The following is a 24,697-nucleotide window of genomic DNA, read 5'->3' on the forward strand; positions in this document are numbered from 1 at the left end:
AGTACAATGCTGCTTGTGAATTCTTAAAAAATGCATTATAAAAAAATATCTACAAGCATAGTTGTTCTCTGTAACCCACATCCATGTGCACATTCAAAAGGTAAAATGTAATTTGTTTAATATTAGTACTTGGTTTTTGGCATCTGCATCATGAAAGATTTATTTCATGTGAGGATACTTTGCAAACAGTGCAAAGGGTATACATCTCATTATTATGTTTGTATGTATCAGAGTAAGACATTAATGCTTTTTCTCCCAGCCGATGTAAACATTATAACATTAATTCAAACATAAAAAATGTCTGCAATCAGTCTTTCACTCCTCCTTTAGCCTGCTGGCTGTTCTCAGGAGAGCCAGAGGAATAATGAAAGAGGCCGATGTAAGGAGAAAGCAGATCTGAGCTCCAGCTATCCAGTATACTGTGAAGAAAAACACAACAGTTATTATAAGTACACTGCAAAGAGCTTATTTTACAAGGCAAACATATTCATACACAGTGCACACATAAGCACAATATGTCATATTTTGGATGTTAGCTGCATTTGTTGCCATTGCTGTCTTACTTACCAGAGGATGATACAACTGGTCCCAGTGCTCTGGCCAGAGCGCCCAAACTTCGCAGAATCCCCATCACTGTGCCCTTCTGATTGGCTGACCCTGTAGATGTTTCCACAGTAGATAATCAGCAACATTGTGGACATTATAGTTGAATTGAAATGGTTTGCACGTTTTCATAAATATAAAATAATTAAGATGCTAACCGTGGTCAGAAACAAGCGTAGACAGGCATGGGACAACTATTGCAGCCGCTGTTACAAAAGTAAAATTACATTAGATGTAAACACAGGGTACATTAATATTGTTATTGAACAGTGTTCCTTTTTGTGTGAATTTGATTAAAAAGGCACTGTGTAGTTTATCTATGTTCACTGTTGAAAAGTCTTACTTTTTTGCTATGTATTATATTTTCATCTCATTTATTTTAAATTGTAAATCTACTTACAGTTCATGCATTAAACAATTTTTTATCAATTATATTTCACAAATTCCTTACATTCCTAGGTCGAATATAGGGTCCAACTAGTCTGAACATGACACACAATGAAAAATGAGCTCACCAAATGAGTATAACGCCAATCCAACGTAAAGCATTGTAATATTCCATGAGAGCCCAATGAGGATAAACGCTGGGATTAATGCAATGATTGCCTAAAAGAAGAAAAAAAAGGTTAATTAAAGAACTGTGGTTTATCATGTATTTGCAGCAATGTAAAGAGTATTTTATTGTGCAGCTATTTGTCATGTAAACAGAAGGAACTCCTACCACTTGAACAGCCCTGATATGCTGCCCAGGTTTGATTCTGCGAGCATAACCCCCCTGTATGGAGGCCATGATGACACCGATGAAGAAGAACATCTTTCCCTGCTGCATACTTGAAAAAGTAAGAACACAGGTTGTACAGCTTTTTAAGTGTAACATTCAAGCGCTTTTAAGGAACCTAAACCAAAAAAAGCCCAGATTCTGGAAGCCTTGATTGATAGCAAAAATGGTATAGCGAATATTGTACTTATAATATATAATTCCTCTATAGGTTCAAATGTTCAAAGGGATTTTTTGTCATGAAAAAATGGTATTGCAAATAAATATATGTACATAATTCCTCTATAATCGAAGCAAACAATGTATAGTGTCTCTACTACTGGTGTGAGATGCCGTGACAAACAAATACGATGATTTAAAATATTTTAAAATACTTTTGGTTTGTGTGAATTAAACACTACATGATCTTGAACAATTAAGCATTTTTCCAGGAGTAAATGTGTATTAAAGCATACTCCAAACCTCGAATACATATAAGTTCAATGAATTCCCTAAACTTTGAAGACTTTGTATGAACCTTGAAACAGGGTTGGTGTCCAGGTGTGTTTACTGTTACTGAGGGAGGCCACAACTTTATCTTTGAGTTCATACCTTGTAAAGTGGAAGCGTTGGTGAGTCAGAAAACTCAGAGTGAACTCCAGACCAGAGAACAGGAAGAGGTAGCAGAAATAAACCAGACCCAACGCTTGAAGTTTCTGCATTCCTGTAAAGACGTTTCCATCTTTTATCCATCAATGGGCCAAAGTTCATCCATGCATTATAAATTGGTCAAATACGTGTAAGCTTTTGCCTCACAGAGGAATCCAGTCTGTGCTGCACTTACTTTGTTTTGGAGGTGGATCTTTTGTTCTGCTAACAGCTGAAAAATGGAACAACGATAACGGGTTGAGAAAGTCACTGGAGTCCCCAAACTTAGAAGATGAAGCCTAGGATGCAAACAGAAAAACCAAAATATACTTTTATACATATTTGTTAGTGTACTTTCAAAAAATATATATTTTATTTATAAATATTGTATGTTTTCAAGCTCCAAAATGCCCACACATAGCTTTTAAATGATGTTGCCTTGTTTTTTCTTCTGTGTGGGCTAGTACAAACTGTACTTGATTGACAGCTCTGTCAGTGTTTCCTTTATATTTGTAGTACTTTGTACTTTGTAATGCAAGACAATGTACACTGTCATAAAGTTTGGCAACACCAGGTAATTCCAAGCATATCTACACCCAGCGTCAGACTGACAAGACGTCTAAATACAAATCACTTCCTGGAGTCTATTTAAGAAGTTCCAAGAAGTAGTCTGGCATTACCCAACATCAATATGACGTTTTTACAAGTTTTTGCACGGATTAAACAAACAAGTTAATAACATTTTTTTTACTTTGGATAAAAGCCAGACAAGCTGTTATCTCCTGCGTACAGATTTGTTTGCTAAGCTATGAAAAGATATAACAGCAATAGAAAGCGTAGTCCCTGTGTCTGGCTGAGTGAATGTTTCCAAAATGTTTTCATAACCAACCTTGGCATCCTTTGTGAGCGTCTCTGGCATCATGACCCAAATAAAGAGCAGGTCAGCAAAACTGAAGGCCAAGGCGAGCAGAGCTGGAGTTTGGTAGAAGACATTTCCCGTTGTTCTGGAGCGGAGGGCAAAGTAGGCTCCCATCAACGGGCCCACAGTGAAGCCTAGGGAGAAGGCGATGCCGATCATAGCCTGGTGAGGATACAAATAAAGTTAGATTAAGGACATTTACCTGATCATCTAACAGATACAAAGACAGCAAGAGTGGATATTCAGCAACTTCATGTCCGCTAGCGAAATGTTGGAGTCAGAGCCCTGGTTAAAGATTCAAATCAAAACTAGCAGTACTTTCACACATCTAGCAAAAGATACATTCAATTACATTATGTAGTTTTAAGATATCATATTATTACAATACATTTCCTGTTATGGACAAAGAAAGTCTGTGCTTACCATTCCTCTGTTCCGTGCTTTTGGGCAAGGCAAGTCGGCAACGATGGCAGTGCAGAGGCTGACGTTGCCCTTACAAATGCCACCAATTACTCGAAACAAAAGGAACATGCTGAAGCTCCGGGAAACGGCCCAGACCGCATAGGAGGACATCAGCCCCAACTGGAACACAAGGAACCCAATTAGACCTTGTTGAATCACGGCGGATGGAAAAGGCTGCATGGTTTCTTCTTCACAAATGAAGTGTGAGTAGTGCCAAGTGAATGATTCTAGTTGCATCCATTGTGGAGGGATACTTATATATAGAAGTTATTAAAAAAAGGTATAATATGTCGTTTTACTCACTGTGGTAAGAATGAGCAGGGGCCGCCTGCCGTAACGGTCAGACAGGGCTCCGGTTACAGGTGATGACAGGAACTGCAGCAGTGAGAACAGCGACCCTATCAGACCTGAAATTCATCAAGGAGCACGTAATTAATGAACTCTCTTTGCATAAATAATATTTGTATTGTTTATAGTGTCATAAAAGATAGAGCTCCACATAGGCTAGGTATACCTCCAAACAGGACACTGTTGTATTTTTCTTCCATAGGGATCCCCAAGGCCTCCCTAAACAAGTCCACAAGACTCTGCAGAGACTGATATACGCCATCCTGTCCAACAAGTCAAGGAAAATACAAAATCACACTGGAGAATAATAACAGAGGTCCACTCAGCATGAGTCAGCACACAGACACTCACACACGCAGCCAATGGCTGATAATCTAACAACTCCTGAGTTGGTTTTCATGGATCATATTCTTCACATAAGGCTTCCTTTGTTCACTTCTGCACATCATCTGGCCAAAATACAACACTCAAAATCCTTTTTTAACCACAGTAGAATCAGTTTCTAAAGTTTGAAACTATAAACACTGTCACGCCGGTGAAACTGATCTTGCTCCGGGACCAGCGCTTATTGTCTAGCATCCATACCCTCTAAACCATTCTTCTTTTTTTATTCAAATATCCATATTGAAACAATATAAAAAAGTTCACCGTTGATTCTGATTCTAATATTATCTCTGATATTAATGAGCCAACACATTTCAAAAGCACATTTCGAGTCAGCAGACTGCTGTAACAGTACCTTGTAGGGGTTATATATTGAAATAAAGCAAGCAAAACTAACCCCGGTTTGTGCATAATGGTCTAAAATGGATGGTAGTAGAGGTAGAATCAGTGTAAATCCCAGCAGGTCCAACAGCAGTGTGATAAACACAATGTTTATGACCTTCGAGGAGAAGGCTCCACCATCCTCTGCAGATTTGTTTATGCCTGACATTCCTCAGACTGAAGTCGGTGTCCTTACTGGTCCTGTTCACAAGTAAAACACATATGGTATTCATTAGAAGAGCTGCACTGACATGAAAATAAAATCATAGTAAATTTAATTTTCAAAGCATGCCAACAGATCTGCATTTGTATCCCAAATAACAAGTTAAAAGCAGAAGTATCACAATTACTACACACAGACAGATCTCACAGGTCTGTTATTTCCTAATAACTTCAATGAGAGCTTCCTCCAAAAAACATTTTCTACATTTCCTCAAAAGACCTGCTTCGTTTAAGACCCAGTAAAACTTTCAATCACTTAGAAATCATTATTGGACATTTTATTCTCAAAATATTTAGATTTTAGAGACAGTTTTTAAAATAAGTATTCAATTGTTTTTTTAATAAACATTGTCACTTTTGCTTAATGAATTATAGCAATAATAACAAAAAACACAAACATTTATATTTTCTACATTAATATGCACTATAATCTAATCTAAATGACAAGCAACACAGTTGACACACCTTTTACAATTGTGCATGTCCAAAATAGATTTGAATTATTAGTAGTTAACTAAACGTGAATCAACTAAACATAGTCTCAATTTTCTCTATAATGTATTAGCAGCACACTGCATCGTTCAGTCCTGGAAAAGTCCTCTTTACTTTTACTCTTTACTGGTTATATACGTTAACCAGGCATATGTAAACTGAAGCACTAACAAAGACAGTAGACTGGCATCAAGATAAAGGGATACATTTTAGTGGGAAAATGAACAGGTGAGAAGTTTAATTCCATGTGCAGCATGACAGGGAAAATGTGAAAGTTTTCAATATGGCAAAGTGACTCAGATATGCCATATGTAAGTAGCTAGATGTTTACAAATGTAGATGTGCCTTGAATGATGCAATCTATAGTCTTTACTACTTCTTACAGTAACTCATCAGGAAAGAGAGACAAAAGGTGTAGCTCAAGCAGGAAGGAAAATGCTCGGATCAAAGTTTTTCGCAGTTTATAACTCCTCAGTAAATGCACACATGCAAAGATTATATTAACTACAATAAGTCCAACAACTATAGCTCCAATAACTTAAATTAGATGTCCTACAAGTGGTTGCCTCCGCAGATGGTCTGATATCGATCCGCACCTACCAGCATCACCTCTCCTCGGACAGGCAGTGTATTTAACAAAGACCACAGAAACATTTTAACAGCTTCTATACTTACACTATCGCCGCAGATCACACCGAGAGCGGTCTACTCTCTCCCTCTCTCAACAGTCCATATTATGAGTCGGTTGGTCCACACCATAGACTGTATATCCACACCAGGAAGCGGGCTCCTCGTATGCAGAAGAAAATGATGCCTTCACGTGTTCCTCGTAAAACTCGTATTTCAGCGATGCGCACTCTTTCGTGTGGCAGAGGTGTAAAGCTAATTGATTTACCCACCGTAGGCTACTGGTTTGGAAACCCATTTCCGCTAACGAGAAGGAACTGTCATTTGAACGAGAAACTATTAAAACATTCTAAAAAACTCCATATTTTGTCTTTTAATCTCAATGTTTTGTATTAGTATAGCATCTTATTAGTTCATTATTACGACTCGATATTTCAATATTACGATTGTACCTGTCATGGAGTCTCCTCCGCGTATGGGGAGCCCTGCGCAACCTGAAGGCGTCACTCTGATTCTTTTTTTATTTTAAGAAAGTATAGGTAAGGGGTTGTTATACTCATAGACTGTATATATAGGTTATACTACACAACAAAATCAAAACAGTTTAAAATACACAAACAACCAATCCGCAAAGAAAATAATAATGAATTGTTTAAAAAAAGAAAATTAATATTAGTTATCAGATGAATACTATTAATACTCATCTAATCTGCATAAGGGGCATTTGTCACATTGTGTTGTGTACCTTATGACATTAGCTCAATTTAAATAATTGTTTTGTTTAGAAACCATTTAATCTTTTTTAATTCATGCCTTGCTCTTTTCACACTGATTTCTTGATCTTCTAAAGCAGGGGGTGGGGAACCTTTTTCCTCTCAAGGGCCATTTCAATTTTTTCAACATCCTCCAAGGGCCGTACAGATTTGACCTCTGCTTAATACTAAAACCACAGCCCATTCATTTGGCCTTTCTTTCATGCTGTGCAAAGACAAAAAGATTTTTTTTTTTTAAATGTTGAAGTTAAAAGCATCAATCTGGTGCACTTTGAGAGCAAAATGAAGAGATCTATGGATACATCTCTCAACACCCATATGAAACAGAACTGAAAGCAGATTTATTTTTCTCTATGGATATTTTACAAATCACTCCCCTTTCAAACTGTATTCTGTTTATTAATAACCACTTTTTTTTGTACTGTCATATAGTATTTTTATACCTATTTACTTTATTCTCTTATTTTTTTACAACTATAATGATCATATAAAGATGTGCCTTTACCTGACTGGTGGTGGAAAAAGCTTCTTGTATTCGTTAGCATAGCTAGCTAACCAGATGCTGGTTAGATGCTTGGAAGTGCCGGAGCGACTTTCTGGTGCTCCCCGTCAGAACTACACCCCTGTCAGACGAGACATATACCACGTGATGACACCTGGTCTCGACTGACAGGGTGGCAGTTCTAACGGAGAGCACCAGGAAAGCCACTCCAGTACTTCAGAAATTGCAGTACCGTCCCGATAAGCCATACACATGCCGCAGTTTCTTGCGCGTCTGTGTCTTTAGTTGAAAGCCCAGTGGCGATCTGCTCATCTGTCATACTGATCAGACAGTCAATAACTGTGTTGTTATCATTAGCATCTGGTTAGCTAGTTATGCTAACGGATATAAGAAGCTTTTTCTAAAACCAGTGAGGTAAAGGCACATCTTTATATGATCATTATAGTTATAAAAAAAATAAGAGAATAAAGTAACGGGTATAAATACTATATGACAGTTATTAATAAAGAAGAATACAGTTTGAAAGGGAGTGATTTGTCAAATATCCATAAATTAAAAGAAAATCTGTTTACAGTTGTGTTTGGGTGTTGAGAGATGTGTCCATAGATCTCCTAATGTTGCTCTCAAAGTGCACCAGATTGATGCTTTTAACTTAAACATTTAAAAAAAAAAAATCTTCCCAGGGGAGCACGCCACACCGTGCACGTGCATGCATACGCGAGTCATGGTGAGATATCTGGATTAAGAGGTTGCTTTTTCTTTGCACAGAATGAAATGAATGGGCTGTGATTTTAGTTTTTTTAAGCAGAGGTCAATAATTTGTACGGCCCTCTGAGGATATTGTAAAAATTGAAATGGCCATTGAGAGGAAAAAGGTTCCCCACTCCTGCTCTACGGCGTCGGCGTATGAGCATTTAAAAGAGTTTTACGTTAAAGTCAGTACTGACTCAGACGGAAAAAATCAGCAAATTAGATCAGCAACAAACCCAAACACACCCAAAAAGGCCACCAGCAGGATCAGCTGTCCTAAACCTTGTGAACGTCGAGCGGTTCAGCAACCTAAGTCGACTCGTCAAGACAGTTGCTTGGATTTGGAGAGCAGCGAAGAAGTTCATTAGAGGGAAACAGCAAACTGCAAACAGTCCAAAGTGGGAGGCAGTGTCGTCTTCGCAAATCATCTCAGTGAAAGAGAGAGAAGATGCCCTAAGAGACATCTTTCTTGCGGCACAGCAAGGTGCATCCTTCCCAAGTACAACCACAGATAGGCTAGTGGTGTACAGAGACCAAGAGACTGGCTTGTTGGTCTGTGGGGGTCGCGTGCAGATCTTCAATGAAGATAAAGTTGCTGTCCCCATCTTGTCGTATGAAGCCTGGGTATCAACGCTGTTGGCACGAGAAGCCCATGAGGAGAACCACGATGGAGTGGCCGGAACCTTGCTCAAGATGAGGAGAAGAGCATGGGTCATGAAGGGTCGGAGGATTGCTCAGAAAGTGGTCAAAAACTGCATGCTCTGCAGAAAAACTAAAGCAAAAAGATGCCAGCAAATAATGGGTGATCTACCTCCAGAGAGGACAGAACCAGCTGCCCCCTTTGAATACACAACAGTAGACCTCTTCGGACCGTACCAAGTCAAGGATGATGTCAAGAAAAGAGTGTCACTGAAGGTTTGGGGAGTTGTGTTTTGTTGCATGGCTTCCAGAGCTATTCACACAGAGCTGGTGAACTCTCAATCCACTGAAAGTTTCCTGTTCGCCTACCAGAGGTTCACAGCACTACGAGGTCATCCAAAGAAGATCTGGTCAGATCCAGGTATTAACTTCGTAGGGGCTAAGCCAGTCCTAGAAGAACAGTACAGATTCCTTGCCAATCTTGACAAAGCTACACTAGAAGAGAGAGCTGCCAAGAATGGCACAGAATGGACATGGAAAATTCATCCTGCCGATTCTCCACACCGGAACGGTGCTGCAGAAGCTGCTGTGCGCATCATCAAGAGAGCACTGCAGAGTCTGGGAGGAGAGTCGGGCTAAGTTGGAGTGAATTCCAAACAACTCTCTACATGGCAGCCAATCTTACGGATGAAAGACCAATTGACGCCAGAACACAGAGCCGAGAAGACAGCGTTCAGTTCATCACTCCTAACTGTCTCCTGCTCGGACGAGCATCGCAGAGTGGAAATGTCAGAACATTGGACTTCAGTGACTATCCCTACAAAAGGCTTAAAGAAATGCAAGTGAACAAGTTCTGGAGGCACTGGATTCAACTCGCTGGCCCTAATCTATTCGTAAGGAACAAGTGGCATACAGCCAAGAGAAATGTCGCAGTCTGAGACATCGTCTGGATTGCAGACAAACGCCCTGAGGGGTCAGTTCAGGATTGCAAGAGTGGTCAGTGTCAACTCGGACAGCAAAGGAATTGTGAGGGATGTCAACGTCAGAACATTCCCAAGCTACCCTGTTCCTGTCACAAGGCCTACCACAGCAAAAGCAAATCACCAAAGATCGAAGAAAACTCGAAGAGGAGATCCCAGCGACAGTTCTTCACAGAGAAGTCAGGCGACTGGTCGTCTTGCTTCCCACTGAAGAGCAGAACAAAGCGTCTGACCCAAGTTTACCTTTGTAACATGCGACCTCCCAGGTGTCTCCACTGGAAAGTCGAGTGGGAGGTGTGAAGTCAACTTGAAAAATCCTCACAGAAGATCAAGGGGTTAAAAAGTCGGGCTGATTGACAGAGTGGCAGCTGTCTGAAATCATTCCCTAATTGCTAATCAGCTTCGCTGCACCTTTAAAAGCACCGCACCTGAAAGAAGGGCAGTAATCCAAGCTGGAAAGGGACAAACTAAAGAGCGTGTGTCCAGCAGCAGCAACGAACCAGCAGAATAAACGTTGAAGAAGCAGCACTGGTGCAGCCATAAAAGCTGGAGAAGCGGCCGGTGAGAGACGAACTGTGTGTTTAGTTAAGAATCATACAACTTGCCATTCGTGGCGCACGTTAGAACATGCGTTCTAGTTCAGTGTCATTTGTTTGTTTGATGTCCTCAAGCTAAAGCAACATGAGTGTTGATTTAAAAACGAGTGTTTTGTTTATTGAGATATGTAGATTGGTAAAAACGGTTTGCATGCTGCTAAGAATTCAGTCTATATTTGCATTTTTAATGAGACTGCATAAGTTAAAAACTGTTTAAAACATAATTTATAAAAAACACATTAAGAAAGTAAGAACAATATTCACAAGTGTTAAAAAGTATATGTAAAGCATGTATTTTTCCATTTATTATTTGATGTGTATTGTATTTACAGTAATTATTTTTTATTTTTCATTTAAGGTTTTTTACCTTACAACTTACAACATAAGCTGTACTGCAACAACAAATACCAAAGTAAAGAAAAACTCAAAAGAAACAAAGTTGTGGTCATTGTATGAGTGAAACCCAGTGAAAACCTCCTATGGACTGTACCATCCCTTTCAAGCGGGGAAAACTGCAAATATACCCAAGGGCTCTCATCAGCTACATCCTCAATTTCACCACTGCTCGGCGGGCCTCTGTGCTCCGACAGACACTTTGTGTCTTTAATGGCAGCGATCAGCCTCCACGCTCCACCTAATCCACTGGGTGTTGTCCTTCTAAAGTTGATGCAGATTATTTTGCTGGAGTGCATTAAGTTTTATGTTGTCTATTTACTAAAACACAGCTACTATGATTCCTCCTCCTCTATCTATGCTGTCCTGTGGGTTTGGGGTCTGGCGCTGGTTTTTAGAATCCAATATTATTCTCACTGGAGGATCAGTGAATGCCTCAATAACGCAGCTGGGTTCGGCTTTTTGGAAAAAGAACCCGAAGACTCCCCAGACGGGTGCAAACTATCCGATGGAGATTTCTGCACCATCGAAGCCTCCAGCCGTATGTCTGAGTTTGCCCGTCGATGGAACGCAACAACAGCTTCATGGCTGCGTAGGCTGATTTATATCAGATACAAACGTTTTCCACTGTTCATCACTTTTAGTTTCTCACTGTGGTGGCATGGTTGTCATTTAGGTCATTTTGTGGGAATGTGGACCTGGGCAGCAACAGGGAAGGCAGATTATCATATACACCGGTACTTGCACCCAAAACTCTCATCTACACAAAGGAAAATATACAGTTGTTTAGGATGGATAAACACTCAGATGATTGTCGCTTGTATTGTTATTGCAGTAGAATTAAGAGATATGTCTGGTTTGAGACTTTTGTCTATAACATACATTGGTCTGTTTCCACTTCTTAATACAATGCTGCTCTTTATCTTATTAAAACTCAACAAAGTTTAGAAATGTAGCAATGTGAACACACTCCCAGACATACAACATACTTGTTCTATCATTACAATATATGAATGAACATGTCTATACTTGTCTTGGTGCATTGTATTTTGTTGTTTGTCCTCTATATACTTTTTATTGAATTTGGAAGAATCAATGAAATACAAAAAAACAAAGCTACATTATTCACACCATTTCATTTATCTCCAGAAGTCTTTGAGTAGGATGTAACTGGACTTCATAACATATTTCTATGTTACAGCCAATGTTGCAAAATGAAAGCAACAACATTTAAACATTTCAAGGTTGGTCTCTGCTAGCATAAACTAAAGATAATTTGTGTAATTCAAATCTGTATTAGGGGTCATTTTCTATGTCATTAAACCCTGCCATGTGAGGGAGCAGCTCTAGAGAGGAACAGAAAGCTGCAGGTGTGTTCCACATTGAACATCATTCATCCATTGTTTAGGGTTGAGAAACCTGCCAATATACTGTTTGGTTGAGTGTAACATAAAACCAAACCCTGATGCAAAAATAATTGGCAGCGCAGTCCATCAAACAAGCTCAGGCATGGCAAGGCAAGGGATCCGGTCTGACTCGCTGGACAAAAACCAGTGACTCAAAGTGAATAAGGCAAATGACAAAAGTGAAAATAAAGCCAGATTTCTTTCTCAATAGTGGATTGACTCAAATGAAACTAAGTGGTCAGCAACAACTTCACGGGGTGGGCGTTGTTGTACTGCTTCCTAGTGGTGAAAACAGCTTTTCAGCTTTAAGGTGTAATGAGCAAGGATAACAAGACATTAACATTTCCCTGCAAATCCATGTTCATTGAAGGGATGGCAAATAACTCTTTGATGTCAAATACTAAAACCTCTCGTGTCTGCTGACACCGATACCAATCTAAACCTGGGTTTGTTCCGTCTCTCTAACAACAAATATGTTAATAATACATTTGTATGGAAGCACTTTGCATAACCCAGCCACCTAAAAAAAACATTCTCAAACTGTAAAAACATATAATCTACCCTGTAAAGGAAGAAACACGTGACTGACAACTGACTCGGTTATGTATTACTAATACTTCTTATTTTTATTTGAACTTCTTCACACACAGATCTTTTAGCAGCATTTTTGATTGGTCAGTACCAATTAAACATACACATGAAAAGTGTAAAATATTATATAATATGTCTATCATTACTCAAATAGTTGACAGACAATTTGGAATCGTACCTTTTTTGTTTGTTTCTTTTATACTTTATATTTATTTATGGTGATTTTGACAAGTTATAAACCAATACTGATACTGCCAATTGAAAAAAAGAAGCACATTTAGTCACAACAAATAAAGGATTTGCCTGGTTTATCGTCACTCCATTTAGCTGATTTCTGTGTGAATGTGTGCAGCCACTAGAGTTTCAATCAGCAGCACAAATTATATTGTTTGTATGTACCAAGAGGTGTTTCCCTCAGCAGCAGGGATATGAATGTAACTCTACCCATTTGCTCGTCTGACATACTCTCTCTTCCCTTTTCTCTGTACAACTGTTTTATCAATCAATAGTCAAACAAAAGTAACCAATAATATTACAGTCAGGGTTCAAATCAGTTCATCATGTTTCTCTCACAGAGCTTTGTTCCCAGAAGTATAATGTGAAACATTGTGAAGTACTGAAAATGTAATAAAAATGAATAATTGTTCTGCTTGTGTCACTTATCTGACTTCCTCCTCATTTTGTAGCAAATTCTCTCTTCTTTCTTTCCACAGATTTCCAGCGACAATGCCTAAAAACAGCAACAATCCAAGGTTTCGGTTTGACACAAATTTCTTCCAGCAGTCCTCTGGTTTGTGAATGTCCAATGTGTAAATCTAAAAAGAAAGGAGAGGACATATCACCTTTTAATAGAAAACCCATATTTTTCACACTTTCGTTATATGTTCTTTGCTTTGTCATATTTCTCTGTACAATACATATCCACCCTTTTGGAGCCAGCATATAGACTGCACTGTACACCTCCATGTTCCTCACCTGATGCGTGAGGTGAACAGCCACTGTGGACAGAACAGCATAGTAAGGGAGGGTCTGTTCAGCATTGACTCCGGCTACCACCAGGCCTGACAACATGGCCACCGTGAAGCCACTCAGCCAAGGTTTGGTCTGCTCCTGGAATCTCAGTGCAGTAGACTTCACTCCGATCTTGACGTCGTCATCCTTATCCTAGTTAACAAAGAAAGAACAGAGGGAACTTAGTCTCAATCAATTATACACTACTTTAAATATGAGGCATTAAGCTTATGTTCTATACGTGACTGGATTCAATGTAATGCAATGCAAGTGAAGCAATGGTTCAATGGTACAGCTCACTCAAAAATAGAACATATTTGTTCTGTAAGCAATAGTGCAATTCATGAACCTAGATTGTTTTGGTGTGAGTTGCTATGTGAAGGGAAATGTATATAAATGCATGTTTCCTTAAGAGCAGTAATACCAGGGCCGCCCCTCCCTACAGGCCAATCACGCAGGCTGCATGGGGCCCCGCCTTGCGCAGGGGGCCCCACCCAGAGGGCCTCAGCTGCTGTGTGCAGTTCTCCGCTCAGTTCTCCACGCACCCCCGCGAGAGAGAGTGAGAGGTGACAAGGGGAGCACATGTGTAACCCGACACGTTGCAATGAATCGACATCTGACCAATCATGGCTTTGATACGGCCACTAGTGCAGGTGAAGAGATGTCGGTGAAAAGACAGTTTCAGTCCGGGGCAAGCAAGAGGGAAAAAAAACAAAACATGAAGAAACTAGAGCATCACTCGAAGGTGTGTTATTGTATGAGTCAAATGTACAACCTGCGAATGTTGTATAAGTCAAATTGCCATATTAAAACATCAGCTGCAATTCACGACATGAAGAAGGCAGTCTCTGCATAGCATATATACTAATGGAGATGCAGTTATTTCCATCCATCTTCTCCCGCTTATCCGTGGTCGGGTCGCGGGGGTAGCAGTTCCAGCAGAGAGCCCCAAACTTTCTTTTCCCTGGCGACATCAACCAGCTCTGACTGGGGGATCCCAAGGCGCTCCCAGGCCAGCAAAGAGATATAATCCCTCCACCTGGTCCTAGGTCTACCCCTTGGTCTCTTCCCAGCTGGACGTGCCTGGAACACCTCCCTTGGGAGGCGCCCAGGCGGCATCCTTACTAGGTGCCCGAACCACCTCAACTGGCTCCTTTCGACGCGAAGGAGGAGCGGCTCAACTCCGAGTCCCTCCCGGATGACCGAACTTCTCACCTTATCCCTAAGGGAGACACCAGCCACCCTGCGGAGAAAACCCATCTCGGCCGCTTGTATCCGCGATCTCGTTCTTTCGGTCATGACCCATCCTTCAGGACCATAGGTGAGGGTAGGAACGAAAATGGCCCGGTAGACAGAGAGCTTTGCCTTCTGGCTCAGCCCCCTTTTCGTCACAACGGTGCGGTAAAGCGACTGCAGTACCGCTCCCAGTTATTTCCAGCATTCTTTATTTAACATTCACTGAAGTATGTTATGCCTTTCATCTGCTAATGTAGAGGAGGAAGAGTGATACACTGTCTGTCTAGTTGGCTTACATAACAGTTAAAGTTTACAGCCTAAAAAACATGGAGCATTTTCCCCCCTTTTATTCATTTTTATGTCAATTTGCACATTTCATGGTGATGCTCAGCCTCTCCCCTTAACTCCTAACAGTCATCATCATGTCAATCAGAACACAGAGAAATACTGATAGAAATGTGTGTGTAGTTGTTGATACATTACTGACAGAGGGAACTACATTTGAATACAGATTTAAGAAATATCAGTTCTCATTCATAACACTCCGTTTGATGTCTCACTATGGGATGCGCCTCATCGCGGAGCAAACAGAAGCATCAATCTCATTACGCCAATTCTGATTGGCTGGTGATCTTGACGTCAGCGTCAGGGGAAATCACCCCCTATAAGTAGCCTGCGCCACAACGCATGCGTCATTCAAACACCTCTTCTCGCTTCAGAGCACATCTCTAATGGTAGCCGGGCAAGATTCACTGTCCACAGACTGAACCCAAATACCCATTTCGGTTGACGGGCGCTCACCGGCTACTCCTTCTGCTTCACAGGAAGACGGTAGTACTAACGCTGTTAGTATTTAAAATCGACCTCGCCCCTCTCTTCCCGGGAAAGTAAGGTAGGTCTGATTTTTTAAGCTAGCAGCACACCTGTTGCTAGCTCGCTCCCTCTCTACCGACACCACGGTAGCGAGGAAGTTTTTTTTTAGTTTTTTTTTGTTTTCTCCTCTCCACGGAGGGGAAAAGGATTATAAAGGAGCATACTGCCACACCAGTCAGTATTCTCCGGGAATAAAAGACCCACACCGTCCTTTTTCTCCGGATTAAGGACAAGGTGGTAATACCTTTTTCTCCCGTCCCACCTGTCGAGAGCGGGCCCTCTCCACGCCACGAGGCGACCAAGATGGACGCCCCTCTCCCTCACACCAGAGGAGTCAGGGACTCGGTGGCTCGACAGGTCTGTTCGTCCTGCCTCGGGCTGGAACACGCCCGGGGCGCGATCGACAACCCCGGCTCATGCGGACATTGTGTCCGCTTCAACGTTAAGAGCCTCCGCCGACGGTTAGCAAGACAAGCTAGCCTGTCGGAACAGGACCCCCCCCATGCCCATGGACCCGCCGGCCGGGAGTCAAGACATGGGGGCGTCCGCCACAGAGAGTGAACCCCTCTCCGTGTCGGTCTGGGGCTCACTATCTGCTATGGCTATAGAACCGGAATCCCGCGCCCTGGCAGGCCGGGACCCGGTGACGGCAAGACACGCGGGAATGGTTTCCCGCGCTCCACCAAGCTGGGGCTCCCGGTTAGACCTCACCATGGTCTCACCCGCGGAGGATGTCCTCGGGCTGGACTACGAGGAGGACTACGAGGAGGACGCCTTGGCGTTCCTCCTGTCCGAATCGGATGAACAGGAAGAGGACACCTTCATGTCACCGGCTCAGGCTGCAAAGCCTGAGGCAAGTGCTGCTCTCCCGGGCGATAGCGCACCAGCTTCGCCCGGTCTGAGCATGGACCTGCAGGCCGTGTGCAAACACGCTGCGGTCAGACTCAACGTTCCGTGGCCTGAAATGGCCAAGGAGACCTCCAGGTCCCGCTACGAGGGGAAACACCTTCCCCAAGCAGCGGGCAAAAAGAGGCATCTCCTCCCGGTCTTCCCGGAAATGTTGGATGAGGTGTCGGTCTCGTGGAGAGACCGGCCCTTCAGCAACAAGGTCCCAATCCAGGGTGCCTCCTCCCTAGACTGCGACGGAATGGAGAAGCTCGGCCTGCTCCGCATACCGCCCATGGAACCGCTGGTAGCGGCCCACCTTCTACCAAAGGTGGGCCCGTCACCAAGCAGGAACCCCACGCTGCCAGCAAAGTCGGACCGCTTTCAGTCAGCAATGACTGAAAAGTCCTACAAAGCTGCAGCGTTGTCTGCCAGGGCCCTGAATGTGTCCTCGCTGCTAACCGCCTACCAAGCGGAGCTCTGCGAGGACCTGTCGGGTAACCCGGGGGCAGCCACTCTGGACGAGATGGCAGCGGTCACGGACATTTGTCTCCGTGTCCAGGTCACGGGCAAGGTAATGGGGATCATGGTGGTGCAGGAAAGAGCGAGATGGCTCAACCTCACCACTCTCCCAGACCGGGAAAAGGAGGATGTGCTGGATATGCCCATCGTTCCCGAGGGAATTTTCGGCTCCGCTCTCGCCTCCATGCAAAGGAGGTGTGAGACGAAAAAGGAAAAAGAGGGAGGACGAGGCACTCCACCTCTACCTCCCTCGAAGGGTCCAGCCGCTGCTTTCGCAGCAGCAGTCCTCTGCCCAGGCTGCCTCGAACTCTGCTCGGTTTAAAGCACCGAAGACGCAGAGGCAGCAGGCTGGAGACTCGGGCAAGCTGGCCTAGAAATTCTCCGGTTCCGGCTGCAGCTCAGGCTCAGCCAACCCAGAATTTCGGCCAGCAGTTGAGGAAGAAGAAGCGAGCGGCGTGACAGCCCCTCCTTCTTCCCTCCGTGAATGTGTTCCCGCCGCCTCGAGAGATGCCTAAACACCATCCTCAAGTCCGCACAAACACATGTCACACGTTGATTGATTCCTCTGTCATAAAACATTTGCCGCTGACGCATCCAGGCTTCAGGCCGAGGGCGCAGCTCAAAAAGATGAAAAGAAAATCAATAAAACCCATAAACAGCCCGCCAATTTTTTCCCTTTTTGAGAGTAGCTACGGCATCTCTCAAAAGGCGGATTATTGACGGGTCTGTGAAGGCACCACCGCCACGCGCAGTGCCGGCTGGGGTCGTGAAGGCGCCACCGTCACACGCATGCGCAGTGCCGGCTGGAGCCGTAAGCGTGACATCTCAGCTGGCTCTGGAGATACTCACGACATCTGCCTGGGTTTCTCAAAACAGTTACACATTATCTGTTTTCACAAGCCCAGAGAGAGTCAACCCATATTCTAGGAGAGAGAGGTTCTCTCTCTCCTAGAAAGAAGGGTTTTATCAGCCGAGCAGAGTCAGATTACGCAGACAAATGTCCTCGTAAAGCACCCGCTCAACATGGGTCTCATAATAAAACTAAACCCCGCGCGCCACGGCGAGTATTGGTTATTATGTAATGCGTAGTGGCACTACACCCGACTTTTCTAGTGCGGGACGCGCCTACGGGTGCTGTCCTTTCACGGAAGGTGGTCACCACGGACGCAGGTCAGACAGGCTGATAGGGTATTTACGAAGGTCGCCCGGTGAGAGGCCTCTAGAGCAGAGACCTCCAGCGGGCGCACGTAAATCACCCGGAACTTTTAGCGGTGTTCCCCACCCTAAAACGCTTCCTGCCTTCTCTCAGAGGACACCATGTCCTCGTGAGGACAGACAACACGATATTGTGTATGAACCGCCAAGGGAGGTTGCGTTGTCTCCAGTCACACACACTGGCACACAAACTGATCCCTTGGAGCGGCAGACGTCTCCTCTCTCTGAGAGCGACACAGGTACCGGGAGTGATGCATCTCGGGACAGAATTACTGTCCGGAGGTGCACCACTCTATGCAGACTGGACTCCACATCCAAGGATCGTGAGTCCGCTGTGGGTGCGTTACGGCGGAGCCGCGTTAAATCTGTTCGCATAAAGAAAAAATGCTCAATGACAGCTGTTCTCTTTAATGCACGATTTAAACGCACTGTTAGGCGGGGACACACTCGTACACGATTGACCTCCGGGTCCTCTGTACGTGTTCCCACCCCTGGCTCCGTTACCCCCAACTCTGGCCAGAGTGAAGGAACAACGCCACACACTTACTCTGATGTTTCCGCCCTAGCCCGCAACGTACAGGCTGCCGGAGATATATCAGCTGTTGTGCGGGCAGCCATGGCAGCCCCCACCACGCAGGGACAGATTGTCTCAGGCGGGGGGGGCGATCCTTTACCCACGCCCAGAGCGCGGGACACTATGGGCCTGACCCGTGAGTGGTACAATCTGAATACAGTGGGACTCCCTCAGAAGGTGATAAACACTATTCAGAGTGCGAGAGCTTCCTCCACCAGGTCTCTTTACGACTGTAAGTGGAGGGTGTTTGAGGAGTGGTGCCTTCAAGAAGGACACATCTCTTTTCAATGTCCTGTCGGGGTGATTTTATCATCTCTACAGGACTTGATCCATAAACACAGAGCTTTCTCCACGATCAAGGTGTACCTGGCTGCTATTGCTGCATGCCATGTGGGCTTTGAGGGTAAGACGGCTAGCCAACATCCTTTGGTTTGCCGGTTTATGAAGGGAACTCGCAGGCTCCTCCCTGTCTCCAGGTCGCTGGTGCCCTTATGGGACCTGGCAGTGGTTTTAAATGGGCTCAGAATGACCCCATTTGAACCCCTGGAAGGAGCTGACATGAAACATCTGTCACTCAAGACAGTGCTGTTACTGGCCCTGGCATCCGCCAAGCGGGTCAGCGATATTCATGCACTGTCTGTACATCCCTCATGCACTCAGTTCGCCCCAGGGCAAACGAGAGTGTTGTTGAAGCCCAACCCTGCCTTTACACCAAAGGTGGTTGGTTCGTGACATTGAGGCATTTCCTCCGCCGCTGGTTTCCTCCGGGGAGCAGCAGCAGGATCTGTTGTGTCCAGTCTGGGCTTTACACACATATATGGACAGATCAAAGGAGCTTCGTCTTAATGACCAACTCTTCGTGTCCTGGGCTAACACTCACAAGGGTAAGCCTGTTACTAAGCAACGTCTCTCCCACTGGATTGTGGAGGCGATTGCTTTGGCCTATACGAGTCAGAATTTGCAAGCACCTTCGGGTCTGCGGGCTCACTCGACTCGGGGCCTGGCTACATCCTGGGCTTTGTTCAAGGGTGTTTCCATCCAAGACATCTGTGCAGCGGCGAGCTGGTCCTCGCCGCTCACTTTTGTCCGCTTTTACAGGCTAGACGTCTCCGCTCCAAGCGTGGCCCGAGCAGTGCTGGGCACCTTGTTGAGTCGGGACTCTACCTGTTCAATTCTGGTTGATCGGTGATTTTCGAGATAAGCTCGTCTGGCAATACGGGAGCTACAATTTCCCATAGTGAGACATCGAACGGAGTGTTATGAATGAGAACTATAGGTTACTTACGTAACCCCAGACTTCAGAGTAACATGTAGTGAGATGTCTCACCAGACGGCCCTCCTTGCTATGGTGAAGCGAGAAGAGGTGTTTGAATGACGCATGCGTCGTGGTGCAGGCTACTTATAGGGGGTGATTTCCCCTGACGCTGACGTCAAGATCACCAGCCAATCAGGATTGGCGTAATGAGATTGATGCTTCTGTTTGCTCTGCGATGAGGCGCATCCCATAGTGAGACATCTCACTTCATGTTACTCTTAGACCTGGGGTTACATAAGTAACCTATAGTTTGTGAGCATGTCATAAGCATGTTTTGTCTTGACTATATTACAACTATATTATAATAATATAGTATTTATATTATTGAGTATGATTATTATTATTATTATTATTATTAGAAGTCGTTTATTTGCATTAATTATATTTTAATCTTTTTGAGGCTAGTATTTGACAGGAAATGCAGATGTATCCACCTGTAAACGCATACTGATCGACATACATGCACATTTACCATTTACCTCACTGTATACAAAAGTAACTGTGTTGATAATAATAATAAACAGGAATTATATTTGTCTCCTGTCGGTTGGGGGGGGGGGGGGGGGCCTCATCTCACAATGTCGCTTGGGGCCCCAAGTTGGCCCTGAGTAATACCATAGACAGAAAATAGTTTCTACATGAAATTGCTCAGTGCAAGGTCTGTGGAAAATCTGAAGTAACCAAGTCATGTTTCCTGGAAAGAGACAATGCTCATTAGTTTTTAAATGTATTTTATGGTGCTTTACTCACACACAAGCCGAGTGCTTCTAGATCTATTCAATTTGAGAGAAGGCAGATATCTCAACAGCAAATGTCGCCAACATACGACAATTTACACCAAACCAAGCTAGATTGAAAAAAAAAATGGAACTATTTATTTACTAAATGTGAGCGGCTAACAATATATATGTCAACCAAGCGCTTCATACAAAACATAAATAGGAACTGTAAACTTCACCTGATGTGCATATATTGTGTCATATATCAGCGTCCACATCACTCCTGAGAAATACAGCGGGAGGCACACAGACCAATCACAGAAGCCCTTGACGGCCGACCAGCCGAGCAGCGCCCCCCAGTTGAAAGTGAGGCCTGAACAGAAAGAACATTAGGAACATGAGACAGACTTCAGCCTGATGGTTAGAAGTATTACGATTTAAAACACCACAGGAGAGTTTTATACAGCTCATACCTAACACAAACTGCGGCCAGTAAGTGATCCTCTTCATCAGTGGATAGGAGATGACTAGAGACAACGAAGCAGCACCCAAGGCTATGCTGGGAAGAGTACATACGTGTCAAGCGATGAATATATGAACACATTTGCATTTAGGTCCATTTTAGTCAGCATTCTTACACAAATCCCTTGTTCTTGTGCATTAACACACTGCAGGGCACAAGTCTATAAAAAGTCAGCTGGTAAACAGTTTGATTCAGTTATAACAGGCTGCTCTAAAACCAAAGGGGCCTATATGGAAATTGAAACAGATATGCTCACTGAAAACATCCCTTCTGTCCTGGACATTAAAGTGATTAGGGGCAGTATCCACAGTCCTTGTTTTGTAAAAAAAGGTTTATCTTAAGCTAATACGAGGCTTCATCAGCCTGGGTTATACAAATCCAGTGAACATCTTGCATAGTTACAGTCTTTTTAGTGCTAAATGCCTTCTGTGTGTTTCCAGAAAGTGTTTTCCTGCTGACCTGCAGTAGAGGGATTGTAACATAAAGAGGAATTTCTGCACTGAGACTGTAACTTTGGAAGACATTGACTCTTACTGACACTTTTGAATGTGTTTCTGCAGAATCGTACAGTTTAGTTATAAATTGCACTTTTCTTTTACTTTTAGTACATAGAATAGCCAGAAAAGCATGCTAGCTTGCATACTTAAACATGTGATTAAACACATTAGAGCATCCTGGAATTGTTTGCCTACTATATTTGAACGTGGTTTGGAATGTGGATTTTGTCCCCCGGTGGGTAAAAGACCCCATTACAATTGTTGAACAAAGTCAAAGTAGATGGCAACATAACCAATGGGACGTTCAATAAATAAAGTCTGAAGACAGTATTTGTTGTCTGACCTACACATTTGCTTCAGCGTTCTGTCCTCTCTGCTACTCTCTTTAAACTGATAACTAAAATATACAGATCATATAATATTATATGATACAATATAAAGATCTAAGGAAAACACAGAGACCACTTGATACCTGTAATAGTTGAGACACGAGAGAACACAAAGTGCCAGAGAAAGCTGTCCTCCTAAGAAGACGAGGGCCTGCCTCTGAGAAATCTCTCCTGATGCAATGGGTCGAGTGGCCGTCCTGGACACCTTTATTAAAACATTATCACGTTTAATCAGTCATGACATAGGGAGGTCGTCATTGGCTGTGACTATGGGAGTGACGATAATGCAGATAAGTAAAAAACACAGCTTGAACAGCATCCTATTGTATGTCATGGGTGGCATGTCATTTATAGCTATCAAAGAGAGGAAGGATTTAAAATAATTCTTGTTAATTCAAAATCTAGCTGAAAGGGCTGAGCAAAGAATAACAGTTAAAGCTGTTTGGTAAAAAAGTTTGACCAAAAGCCACCTGTATCTCTCAGCTGTTTTGGAAATGGATTTATATGAATTGTCCTATACCTTTTTGTCAAAGTCTTTATCCCACATGTCATTAATAGTGCAGCCCGCTCCTCTCATCAGCAGCGCACCCGTACCAAACAGGGTGAGTATGCCCAAATGTGGGAGGTGTCCAGGGTCTGCAGCCAATGCAATGCTCCATGCACATGGGAGGTAGAGCAGCCATGTTCCTGCAATGCGCAGACACACCATCACTCACACATATTTCTAATATCCTATTATATACTTATACATATGGTTATTCAAAAGTGTGTGAAATACTATAAAAAGGATCCCCAAAATACAGGTTTGACAATATTCCAAGCACTTGAACTAAATGTAATACTAAAAAATGTCAAACCTACAGTATCAAACTCTCTTTAAAAAAATGTCATACACATACTGTACACTGAAAGATGTAATGAAAGTGAATGTACTAACCAATAGGTTTGTCCAGCCTCATCAATCTGAGGTACGGCTGGATTGGCCTTGGTGCTGAGTTCACTATTGTAGCAGCGGATAGACTGATGGATCTTCTCCCATATTGCTGTGTGTCTCGTAGTCTAAATGTTGGGCGGAAAGCACTCTGGCTGTAAAACCCTCTTCTCAGTGCACTGGAATCAGAGAGGAGATTTGCATCTCTCGTCCTCCCTCCCTCCGTGTGAAGGAAGACGTTCGACAGGGTGTAGAGACAGCGGTAAGAAGTTCCATGATGAATCCTCCTCAGGGTATCCAGAGGTAACTGGCTGGTCAGCTTGGCTGCAAGCATGTTGTTTTTCTGAGGTCAGATTGACATTTTTTCTCAGAGAACAACACCCCTTTACACACACAAAAAAGCACACAATGTTTTGTCAATGGCTTTTTCAAAGAGGACTGATTTGCTGCAACAGGCATATCTTTTGTGTCAGAGATAATCAGATGCACAAAGAGACTGAAGTGTTCATGCATCAGAGAGCCTTAGTATGTGTGGGTGTAGCTGCATTATTAATTGTGTGTCCTTTGTCTGTGCACATTCCAGGTCAAAAGATATACAGAATGACAATTAAAAAAAATCTGAAACCCATGTAATTACCATACATTTCTGGAAAATAAATCTGAACTTTGTATAAAGACAGGTTAAATAATCTTGTTTCATTTTGAAGTTATAATAGTCAGATATAAAATGAATAATATACTGACAAACATGTATGTTATAACCTTCAGAACTTTTAGAAATTAGACTAAGATGTGTATGCTAATAGAAGATGTATAGCTCTGACTATGAGGTAAGAACAATTTTGAATGCCTTGAAAATCATTTATAAATACACTGCAGGTCATTAAAAAAAACAATAGGAAATGCCATGTTTTAAGATGCATTAGGCGTTAATCAATGCTGATTTGAAGTGAATTTGGGAAGAACATGGGCGCAAAAAGAGCTGCAGTTGAGCAGATTATTGGCACTTGATAAAGGTCAGATAGTTTTGTAAATAGAATAATAATGAAAACGGCACACACTAATATGACAGAATACTGACATGATAGTGTACCTAATATCACATCATCACAATCAACTCTAAAGCTAACTCGGGCTTAAGCAAACTATTTGTATCACTCGTCTTAAACCGAATTCAGTGTGAGCCTCACTGTGAGGTAAAACTTACTACGTTTCTGCTCTCCTGTTATTGTCCGCCCTATATTCTTCCGGAGGAAACAATGGCAGTATGCGGAACCAATGACAGCGTTCTGCAAGATCCGTCGGCACATGTGTTTTTCACTACAAAACTAAAACGAAATGTACATGGCCGTAATTATGCAATAGGTTATGACTTATTATTTATTTTGAATCAGTTAAATTAATAACTCAATCGATCAAAATGTTCTCTGAGCCGATCCGTACAAAACTAAAAGCATTAAGACATTAAAATATATTTTAACAAGTGACCATTTTTTTCATGGAAAAGGTGTAAGTCTGGTTTAAAAAAAAAAAT

The 24,697-nt window shown here is 42.9% G+C and overlaps 3 protein-coding genes across 4 annotated transcripts; 1 reads left to right on the plus strand and 2 right to left on the minus strand.

Moving 5' to 3' along the window:
* Positions 1-101: 101 nt before the first annotated feature.
* mfsd10 (major facilitator superfamily domain containing 10) lies at positions 102-6,028 on the minus strand. Its single transcript, XM_034090865.2, has 13 exons — positions 5,892-6,028; positions 4,519-4,703; positions 3,904-4,000; positions 3,693-3,796; positions 3,351-3,509; positions 2,898-3,089; positions 2,205-2,307; positions 1,973-2,084; positions 1,325-1,433; positions 1,119-1,209; positions 762-809; positions 568-657; positions 102-419 (listed from the first exon to the last, which is right to left on the minus strand). The coding sequence occupies exons 2-13, from the start codon at positions 4,669-4,671 to the stop codon at positions 316-318; spliced, it is 1,362 nt and encodes a 453-aa protein (XP_033946756.1). The 5' UTR covers positions 4,672-4,703; positions 5,892-6,028; the 3' UTR covers positions 102-315.
* Positions 6,029-10,612: 4,584 nt separating this feature from the next.
* On the plus strand, positions 10,613-11,424 carry mboat4 (membrane bound O-acyltransferase domain containing 4). The gene has a single exon (XM_034091296.2). It carries the CDS (start codon positions 10,690-10,692, stop codon positions 11,422-11,424), a length of 735 nt encoding a protein of 244 aa, XP_033947187.1. The 5' UTR covers positions 10,613-10,689.
* Positions 11,425-11,562: 138 nt separating this feature from the next.
* On the minus strand, positions 11,563-24,454 carry coq2 (coenzyme Q2 4-hydroxybenzoate polyprenyltransferase). 2 transcript variants are annotated; one of them, XM_071204263.1, is made up of 8 exons: positions 24,371-24,408; positions 23,170-23,506; positions 22,753-22,919; positions 22,316-22,437; positions 21,297-21,382; positions 21,063-21,196; positions 13,449-13,637; positions 11,563-13,288 (listed from the first exon to the last, which is right to left on the minus strand). In XM_071204263.1, exons 2-8 carry the CDS (start codon positions 23,495-23,497, stop codon positions 13,133-13,135), a joined length of 1,182 nt encoding a protein of 393 aa, XP_071060364.1. In that variant the 5' UTR covers positions 23,498-23,506; positions 24,371-24,408; the 3' UTR covers positions 11,563-13,132. The 2 variants fall into 2 exon arrangements, with proteins under 2 accessions (XP_071060364.1, XP_033946998.1); XM_034091107.2 differs by having other exon boundaries at positions 11,564-13,288; positions 23,170-23,546; positions 24,371-24,454.
* Positions 24,455-24,697: the final 243 nt, after the last annotated feature.

The sequence above is a fragment of the Pseudochaenichthys georgianus genome, chromosome 9, assembly GCF_902827115.2.
Source record: "Pseudochaenichthys georgianus chromosome 9, fPseGeo1.2, whole genome shotgun sequence".
Lineage (NCBI taxonomy): Eukaryota > Metazoa > Chordata > Actinopteri > Perciformes > Channichthyidae > Pseudochaenichthys > Pseudochaenichthys georgianus.